We start from the raw sequence: 10993 nt of genomic DNA, 5'->3' as shown, positions 1-10993 counted from the left end.
TTTAATACGGTGTTGATACTTAACATAGCAACCGAAAAAGATATATCAAAGAGGAAATTGACACATACTCTATACCAATCGAAAACAATAATTACGAATAGTAGGGGTGTTCATCGGTTTGGTTTATGGTTTATTTGGTTTATTCGGTTTTAAAAATTTTGTACCCCAAACCAAAAAACCAAACCAAATAAGGAATATGCAAACCGATCCAAACCAAACCAAATTCAATTCGGTTTGGTTTCGGTTAGAAACCAAATAAACCAAATCTAACCAAATTGTATCAAATACTTTTTTTCCTAATTTATATTTATGTTTGTGTTCCAACTTTCAAACATCGCAACTAATTTACACCTAACAATATATGAATACAAGAAAGTTTCATTGCGAAATAAAACAAACACATCCATAGAGTAATCATAGACACAACCACAGAGTTAAAACTTCAAAACATAGATCATAGAAACTATAAATAGTTAACAATTCTAATGGCACAAAATATAATTAATCTTCAAACATGAGTCTTTCTCCAAGAAAATGTAGAAATCCTAAACCCTAGTTTCTATAGGTCTGTCTGAAGTTCTATTATTTTAGGAATGAGTGGGTTTGAGTTGCCCTTTTAGATGTACATTTGGTATTTTGGGCTGCGTAAAAAATAACTATTTTGAGCTAACAAATTGTACATGATTTATAAAATATTATTATTTTTATTTAATAATTAATTAAGTTAAATGGTTTATTTGGTTATCCAAATAAACCGAATAAACCAAATAAAACAAAATGTGAATCCATAAACCGAACCAAAAACCTTACTCACAATTCGGTTTCGGTTAGAAACCAAACCAAAAACCGAATTCGTTATTCGGATCGGTTTATTTGGTTATACGGTTCGGTTTATAGTTTTTATTTGGTTACGGTTTTTTCTGAACACCCCTAACGAATAACATTCAATAGGTATTGGTTCATTCATCACGATACGGTTATCAACACTACATCTAAAAAAATAACGCGGTGGTGTTTATCATTTGAATCGGACTAAAAAATTGAAATCATAAACGAACCAACATACAATCAGCTTTCAAATTTTCGAATTCGGTTGACATTCAACCAGAATTCATATTGACCAATTCGTACGAAATAAGAACCAATTCGCAAAGATCAATCAACAATTTCCATGCCGAAAAATACTGTTTTAGGCAAAGAAACGGCAATTCATAATCATCTTGATAATATAGCATTCTAGAATTTGAAGAATATAAATACACATGTATTTTTTTATAACCTTTTGAATTTCGATTCGGATCTAGTTACAACAATATTAAATTCGGACAACCAAAAAAAAGTGATTAAATTGAAGAGGGGGGAGCAGGCAGAATCCAGAAGCGGTGGTGTGGAGTGACCGACCACCGGCAACATCGCTCTTTGTGTGCCAAAAAGGCGCCATACGTACAGTCTGTCACCCCAAGGTTGCTAAAGTTACAGGCTGTACATGCAAGCAAACAACACAGTCAGCTCCCATGCTCGCACGTGCGCTGATCTCATACACAATACACGCTTTCGGTTCATTCAATGACCTCGATTCTAAGTCACCGTCGGGCACAACAACCATTGTCAAAACAGCCACTTGCATGGTTGTACCGTACGATTCTTATAACAAGTACTTTACTTTAAAAAGCTTTTTGCTTTCTTTCTTTATGATCATGTGCACTTTTGAAATATATTTAATCAACTGATAACTTTTCAGGGTTGTCGATGCAATTGCTTCCCATTTTATTCGATTGGAAAACTGAATAATTTCTATTGAATAAAACTGGTATAGGGTGTTAACGAGCCTAGTCGTGCCCGAGCTCATATAGGCTTGAGCCCGGCATGTTTAACTTTGAAAAGGCTTTCAGTTCGTTTAGAATTTTATTTCTAAAACTTGAGCTAAGATCGTGAGTAGATTTTCAAGCTCAAGCTCTGTTTGTTATTATTTATATATTTCTAATAATTTATGTATATATTTACGATTATAGTTTTATATAACTTTTTATTTAATAATATGAGTATAATTTTTATATAACTTTTTATTTAATATATTAAATAAAAATTTATATAAATAAAAAGCTCATTTTGGTTTGGGGGCCGGCTCGAACTCGATAGTAAAGCTCGGGCCGTTTATTAAACGAGCCTCAATAAAAGCTTGAGTTCATTTAAGCTCGACTCTATTCGAATTATTAGCGAGCTAATCTTCAGTAGCTACGAGTTGCTCGGCTCATTTACACGAGAATGAGACTCATAGTATGGACATAAAAATTAAAATTAAAATTAAAATGAGATGTTGGAAAATCCGAGATAAACATGTTCAGTAAGATTGAGATAAATGATTATAAAAATTCAAAGCTATTTTTTTTTCAATAGCTAAACTTGCATATCATGGGATTGAATTAAGCCCATCACTTTCACCTATCTAAAAATTTATCTAACTCACAAACACTATTAGACTATTCTCAATGGATAAAATCAAAGGTAAATATATAAGAGACAAAATAGGTGTAATTTTAACATTTTCAATTGAGTGGATTTGAAATTTAACAATTTACTAGTCATCCCAACACATGTTTTTATGGTGTTTCTGGCCCTCATAGAACAAAGATGGAGGATATGCGGCCCGTAAAAGAAACGGGGAAGAGAAACTTTTTTTATGAAAACATGTAAAACGAATTATGTGAGAGGGGAGAAGAAGGGGTCGTTTTTTGAGCCGTTTTTTCTTTTAAATGTGAGAGGAGGAAAGCTGAGTTTTTTTCCTAAAAAGGTGTAGTTGAAAAAAGTTATTTACAAAAATGGGTAATTTAAAAAATATTTACGAAGATTGGGTGTTTTTTTAAACTACTTTTCTCCCTCCAAATCTTATTGGGTAAAAATATTTTTTGTTTAAAACAATGTTCACTAGAGAGATGGGGTGCTACGTGATGGAGCGTGGTTGTTTGGTGAATACGTGTGGAACACCGCCGCCGGTCATGGTGACCACACGTGCTCATGACCACGCGTTGTGGTGACCACGCGTGAAGATGATGAATGTTACCATTGAAGGTGACCGTTGGGGACGAGAAAAAAAATAAACACTATGATACACTACTTCTAACGATGGTATATCAAGCAACATGCCCGAAATGAATCTGAACGACCAACCCGATAACGAACCCGGACAATATGATACACCCACAACGCCGCATCGCAAGAGAAGAAAAACTTGCGGCTTCAAAACTTAAACGGCTAGGTTGGTGGAAATGGCCGAAGCCAAAGAAAGAGAAGAAAAACTTGCGGCTTCAAAACTTAAACGTGACGATGTGTATATTAAATACTTAACCGAAAACCAAAAAAAAAAATAGTGATTTAAACGCTATGTTACAACCGCACGACACTCTTAACGAACCCTTTAGGTCAATCCTACTTCAACGCAAACGCGAAATAGAATAAATTCCAACCGGTGTCCTTTACGTTTGTATCAAATTACAATTAGGGTCCTTTAACTAAAGAAATTACATGCTCTGTCTTTTATGTTGCCAGTTTTTAGCATGTTATGTCCTTTAGCCCTAACCTAGTTAACTTTTTTAATTAAGTCTTACCATATACCTCTCACATGAGGGCAACATGGTTTTTTTCATCTCAAGTTTATATGAATTATATTTTTGTTTGGATTAATTGAAAATTTCGAATATTTTACTTTGATTTTATAATTTAAATTCCACACCATGCATTATATTTTTGTTTGGATTAACTAAAAAAAGTTGCGATCGACTGAAAAAATAAAGGGGATAAAAGAGATTTATTTATTTCGACTTTTTAATATAAAATTGAGATGAAAAGACCATGTTGCCCTCTTGTGAGAGACACATAGTAAGACTTAACTAAAAAAACTTAACTAGGTTAGGTGTAAAAGATATAACGTGTTAAAAACTTGTAACATAAAGGACAGAGCCTGTAATTTCTTTAGTTAAAGCTAAAGGACACCGGTTGTAATTTGATGAAAACGTAAAGAACACCGGTTGTAATTTACTCCGCGAAATATATGAAAAGTGAGGTTGGGAGATGCCGTAGAATTTTTAGTTTTTTTTTTTTTTTTTACTTTGCAATGTTTAGTTTTTTTTTTACTTTGTAATATAGGGTTTTTGTTAATGCAATATTTATTTAAATGAAATTGTTATTGTTAATTTATTATTTAAAAAAATCCAACACTAGTGATGGGTACCCTCACTAAATCCATCACTAGTGGTGGAATGAAGTTTGATAACATGGCGAAAGCTGCTTAGATGTGGTGAGTGATGAAAAATGGAGCACCCGCACCCCTTTAGGCCGGAGGGTGTCGTGAGTCTCTTGAAAATTTTTGTGAAAGTAATTTTTATTAACACTATTATTTATTATTTTTATTTACATCGTTATTATTTTTTATTAACACTAGTTTATTAGGTGTTATCTCTCCGTACGGGAGACGATATTTGAGGGTGCCAACCGCAGCCGACGTTCTACTTCTATACGAGGCCCATCAGCGCATACACGGGTTTTATGGGATGTTGGGTAGTTTTGATTGCACGCACTGGGAATGGGTGGCATGTCCAACCGCTTGGAAAGGGCAACATCATCGTGGTGACCATGATGGTCCTACCCTAATATTACAAGCGGTCGCTTCTCAAGATTTACGGATTTGGCATGGCTGGTGCGAACAATGACATTGCAGTTTTAATGTCCTCGAATCTTTTCGATGATGTCATAGACGGGGTTGCACCAGATACTTCATTCTATGCAAACGACGTGGAGTATAAGTATGGCTACTATCTCACAGACGGTATTTATCCTGAGTGGGCGACGTTGGTAAAAACTCTTTCGTGTCCAGATGACGAAAAAAGATTGTATTTCAAGAAAAAACAAGAGTCAGCAAGAAAAGATATCGAACGGGCTTTCGGTGTGTTAAAAAAAAGATGGTCTATCATCGCCCAGCCGTCGAGGATACTTGGAAAAAGTAAAATGAGAAACATCATGTATACGTGTATCATTTTGCATAACATGATATTGGAGGACTCGGGTAGAGCGTTTTGTGGAGAAAGCTATGATGAAAGTAACCAACCAACGAACCCAATACTAACATACGTTGAGAAAGAAGCTATCCGAGCTAAGATACGGGCCAGGAACACACACCATAACCTTCGAGCCGATCGGACCGAGCACCTATGGTTTTATCGTGAACAAGGAGGAGTCGACGAAGACGACGAGTTACAAATTATTAGTTATAAATTTTCTAGTTATATTTTTTAATGACTTTGTAGTGTTTTTATTTTTTTAATGAAATTATGTTTTTTTTTAATTTTCTAGTTATTAAAATTTTCATTTAATTTAAAAAATAAATATTTAAATAAATAAATAATTAGGTAATCACAACAGGGCTCCATCCACACCCTGCAAATTAAAGGGGGCATGATAAAGCCCTCAGACTGACATAGCTCTTACGTGACGCTTAGATGGAGTGGTGGACTGATAAAGCCCCTAGAGGACTCAAACCACACCCTGCAGCCTTAACATGAATTATGAAAAACAAAATTACACTTAAATTTAAAAACAGACCTTAAGGGCTTTATAAGAAAATAATTAAATGTTATTTCTAATTCATTAAAAAACAATTTTCTTTAACATGACTTAAGAAAAAAATGGATGGCACAATTTAAGGGCTTTATAAGAAAATAATTAAATGTTATTTCTAATTCATTAAAAAACAATTTTCTTTAACATGACTTAAGAAAAAAAATGGATGGCGCAACTTTATATAAAAATTTTAAATGTTATTTAAATTAAAATATAAAATAAATATTTTAGTAGTTAATTAACAAAGCTCATTAAAAGATGATATTTAAATCAACCATTTATAACTCATATTATTTTATTGTGCTATTTCATAAAATTTTATGTCTTGAAAAAGTAAATATTTTGTATTATTTAAAATCGTACTTAAAAGTTTTATGCAACAAAATTTAAAAAAAAATATTTATAAGAAAACTAATAGAATTTTTATGAAAGAATATAAAGTTTTCTATTAAAAAAAGGCTATAATAAAAGTAAAAGAAAACGTTTATATTAAAGAAATTAAAACCTTTCATAAAACTTGATATGATCGAACAACATGTTTTTAACTTTATTAGAAACTTATTCTTCAACTCAATCTTAATAACTTTATTAGAAACTTATTTTTCAACTCAATCTTAAAAAACATTAAAAAAAAACATTGTTTAAATAGAAATTACCTTTACCTAATAAGCTTAGGAGTGGGAAAATTCGTTTTTAGAAAAATACCTATTTTATTTACTTTTAGAAGAGTAAACTGCCATTTTGTTCCCTGTGGTTTGGGCACTTTTGCCATTTAGTTCAAATCTCAAACTTTTTACATCTAGGTCCCTGTGGTTTGCATTTTGTTGCCATTTTAGTCCAAAACTCAAAATCTCTGATTTTTTACTGTTTTCATATCCCTTTTTTGTCTTTATTTGAAGGGGAAGTTTGGTGATTTAATTTCCATTAAAGCAATTCATTTAATAAAAAACCCCCAGATCATCATCATCTTCAACCTCAACCCCCTGATCATCATCATCTTCAACCACCACCACCCCCTCTCGCCGCCAAGCACCACCACCCGCCACCACCCTCTCGCACCCCCTGCAACCACCGCCCAACTACCCAACCCCACCCCCACCCCTTTTCTTCTCCGACTTCAATTTTCAGTTCTATTTGGTCTGCTTCTTCATCCCCCCTTCCTTCCCTAAACTGCTTCTCTCTCCTAATTCTCTCTCTCTCTCTCCATCCTTTCTCTCTCTGAGTTCAAAACCTAAAATCAACAACAAAAAAACCCTTTCTCTTATCACTCTCTTTCCTTCGCCTCTCTATCTCTTTATCTAAACCTAAAATCAAACAATTCAGACAACACATGACCTGCATCTTTCTATTAACCTCGTTAAAAGGCTGATTTACAAATAATTCAAATCCTTTATCTGCCTCTTTCCATCTCAAATGAATCCAAATTCGTTAAAATCAAGAAACAAAAAACTAATTTGATAACTGAAACCTTAACCTTGATTCTTAAATCATCATCTTTCTGCACCTGAATCGATACTAATCGCATCAAATCCATCTCAAAACAATCTGATCTCGTGTAAAAGGCCGATCTGTAAATAGTACCTTAACCTTGATTCTTAAATCATCATCTTTCTGCACCTGAATCGATACTAATCGCATCAAATCCATCTCAAAACAATCTGATCTCGTGTAAAATGTCACACCCCAACCGATGGCGGAATCATCGGGGCGCGGCACTGAGCGAAACAGATTGTTCAGAAGTCTCCACAACAACTATCATACAATTCAGTTATATAACACGTCCCATACCGTGTCCCAAATAATAACAAGTTATCATAGAAATCAACCAAACAATATGGGAACTGTTCCGACAACTCAAATTCTTAATTATTACAGACCGAATTAAATATTGTTTTTAAGACTTCTAGACGGCTAACTATAGATCTTACTGACTACAGGTGCCAGTACAAGATCTACAGATAATTATGACCCTGGAGCAGGTATATGGACACTGTCCTAAGGTCACAGGCTCCTAGAAGCTTATTATTGCCTCGCTTCCCTAGCACGCTAGTAGCTTAAACACCTGTCACATACGTTAAAATAAAAGTCAATACATATAATGTAAAGGTGAGTACACAAGTTTGATATAGCATATAGAGTTCGAATAGTTTACGCATAACCAAGCACGTACACAAGGGCAAACGATGCATGTAAATTATCAACATGGGACCATCGATACCAATGACTTCGAGTTGACTGTCCGAGACAGTTCGCGATACATGATTACCACTGTAATCCATGCAAGTAATTGTCCTTAGCAACCCCCGTGTGAACGGGTGCTGAGTCCAAACTATAGTACTACGTTGCTAAAGCAGGCAGATAGCACTCCACGTGTAAACATAATAAACAGCAATCATTTAGACAAGTAATACATGCAAGTAGGTTAGCGTTCAAATAGTTTGTGTTGTTTGTGAATTTGATAGATTACGTATGTAACACCCAAAAGTGCTGAAAGCAAAAAGGGATCGAGTATACTCACAGTGGGTGATCGTGGATTGAAGGGAGCACTGAGAATAGGTTAGCCTGAATAGTTCGATAACACAACGATGAGTAACGCGGAAAAAGTAAACAATGTACTTGGATCGAGTAGGCCATTCGATCGGACAGCAGTTCGATCGAGTGGGCTGTTCGATTGGTTTGAGAGTCCGTTCGAACATCCATTCGATCGGCCGGCTGGCTCGATCGGCTGGTTCCTTCAAGTGGATTGTTTCTTCCTTTGATGTGAAGGATGTGTTTGGGTATGATGGTTTGTACTACCTTTCAGGTTGGCCGATCGAACAGCTGTTCGATCGGTTAGCCCAACCGATCGGTTAGCATTGCAGACTTGGCAAGATGTCACTCGATCGGTTGGCATGTTCGATCGGGTGACATTCCAATGTTTCGAAAAGTCTAAGTGTTTTGAAGTATAGTATCTCATGATTCGAGCAGTAATGATTACAATCGAGTGGCGTAGTCGATCGAACAGTACCTCGTCAATACTACACTTTGTGAGTTGGTGGGTCTAAGTGCTAGTCGATCGGTTAGCCTAGTCGATCGGCTGGCATAGTCGTTCGGTTGGGCTGTTCGATCGAACAGCCTAGCCGTTCGGCCAGCTTCTCGATTCGGTTAACCTATCACTTAACACTTGTTTATTCCCGTTAGTTGTTGATGTTTTAGAGATATTTTGACTACGAGTTGAACCACAAAACTGAAGTCCCCACTTAGCCTACTGACTCGAGCAGGAATCACCCAAACCCGGTCAGAGACGGTTTGGAACCCTAGTTTAACGTTTAACCCGAAATCGGTATATCTCTCGGTAGAACCCGAATCTTGAACCATGTGTTTGTTTAGAATGGTTTATAAATCGGTTCAAGTCTCGTTTTCACCTTTTTGAGTGTAAAAGAGTTGAAAGATAGATGAAAACCCATCTTCCAATCCTTTTCCACCGTGAAATGTTAAGATCTTTGGAAGATTTTAGTTTATTTATGTGGAAATCGGTTAGTTCTAGCTTATTCATGGTTGAATGAAGTCAAGAACATGAAGTTCTTGATGAACACCAAGAACACCATGATGACATCACTCAAGAACATCTAGATCTTGGTGATTTCATGGTTGAAATCCAAGTTTTGAAAGATAGAAAGGTGGAGAATCGATTAATGAACAAAAACGTACAAGGATTAGAGCGAAATACTTACCGGTTTGAGAGAAATCTGAGATTTAGTGAGAAGAAGAGGCTGGTCGGTCAGAGCTTTTCCAAAAGTGGAAAGTTTGACAAGGACAGCCCTATTTATAGGCTTCCAAAAGAGGAAAGGGTCAGCTGATCGAACAGCATCCCTGATCGAGCAGCTGCCCGATCGAACAGCCTGTTCGATCGGCTAGCCTGTTCGATCAGGTTGCCCTGTTCGATCGGCTAGCCTGTTCGATCAGGTTGCCCTGTTCGATCGGCTTGCCTGGTTTTGAGTGTTTCGCGACGATTTTTGATATTTCGACTTCGATGAACGATGATTTGAGAATGATAGAATTCCTAATCAAATTACTTTTAGTCTCAACTACTATATCTAACATACGAGCATCCTTACAACCATTTCGGATTCGATTTCCATTGAGTTTGATTCACCTTTGAGTCTTGATTGATTTTTGATTGATTCACCACACACTTTAACATAAAAGTAAACATGCACAAGTAACACATAAGGCACACACACACATATAAAAGGTACTAAAATCCCCACACTTGAGTTTGATGATTGATTCGATTCACCTTGGTTATTGATTGATTAGCTTTATTGCATTGTTACTTCCTATCATTCACAGTCGGTCGTTGATTCACAGTTCGATTATTGGTCGATTAGTTTGATTTTACAACACTTACTCCAAATAATATGAAAATCAAAATGGAACTAAAATGAAATTAATCTTTATTAATCTTTAATTCCAATAACAGTCAACTCTTGACTTTGACTTTGACTTTTGGAAAACACGGGGTGTTACAGTCTCCCCTCCTTTAGGGAATTTCGTCCCGAAATTAGGCCGAGAACCGTACATCGCCGTGTGATTTTTACCAATTTGATGCTTCAGATCTATCTGAACAACTGCGGGTACTTGGCCTTCATGTCACTTTCGAGTTCCCAAGTGAACTCCGCGCCTCGTTTGCCTTCCCATCGTACTTTTACAATAGGAATGCGAGAGCGTCTGAGTTGCTTGGTCTGTCGGTCCATGATTTCGACAGGCTTTTCCACGAAGTGTAGCGTTTCATTGACCTGAAGATCGTCGAGTGGTATTATTGCGTCGTGGTCGGCTACGCATTTTCGAAGGTTTGAAATATGGAAAGTCGGGTGGACATTGCTGAGTTCCTCCGGTAATTCGAGTTTGTAGGCAACTTTACCGATCCTTTCCAGAATCTTAAAAGGTCCAACAAATCGAGGCGCAAGTTTCCCTCTTTTGCCGAATCGGACTACCCCCTTCCAAGGTGATACCTTTATGAGTACGTAGTCGCCAACTGCAAATTCGCGGGGCCTGCGTCGTTTATCGGCGTACATCTTTTGTCTGTCCCGGGCCTTTACCAAGTTTTCCCTTATCTGGTGGATTTTGTCAGTCGTTTCTTGCAGAATCTCGGGCCCAGTCAATTGTGAATGACCGACCTCGTGCCATACAATAGGCGAGCGACATCTCCTACCATACAAGGCTTCGAAAGGTGCCATTTCGATGCTGGAGTGATAGCTATTATTGTACGAAAATTCGACCAACGGTAGGTGTTTGCTCCAACTCCCACCAAAATCGATAACACACGCACGGAGCATGTCTTCAATAGTACGAATCGTTCTTTCAGTCTGCCCGTCGGTTTGCGGGTGGAATGCAGTAC

The 10993-nt window shown here is 36.6% G+C and overlaps 1 protein-coding gene across 1 annotated transcript; it reads left to right on the top strand.

The window, feature by feature from the left end:
* The first annotated feature begins 4686 nt into the window (after positions 1-4686).
* On the top strand, positions 4687-5289 carry LOC110907010. The gene has a single exon (XM_022152050.1). The coding sequence runs from the start codon at positions 4687-4689 to the stop codon at positions 5287-5289; it is 603 nt and encodes a 200-aa protein (XP_022007742.1).
* Positions 5290-10993: the final 5704 nt, after the last annotated feature.

Source organism: Helianthus annuus, chromosome 14 (genome assembly GCF_002127325.2).
Source record: "Helianthus annuus cultivar XRQ/B chromosome 14, HanXRQr2.0-SUNRISE, whole genome shotgun sequence".
Taxonomy (NCBI): domain Eukaryota; kingdom Viridiplantae; phylum Streptophyta; class Magnoliopsida; order Asterales; family Asteraceae; genus Helianthus; species Helianthus annuus.
Note: the sequence above shows the minus strand (reverse complement) of the source record. Positions and strands in the feature narration are given on the sequence as shown.

Coding starts and splice junctions, on each gene's coding strand:
- LOC110907010 (XM_022152050.1), top strand. CDS start 4,687: ATGGCTGGTGCGAACAATGACATTGCAGTTTTAATGTCCTCGAATCTT.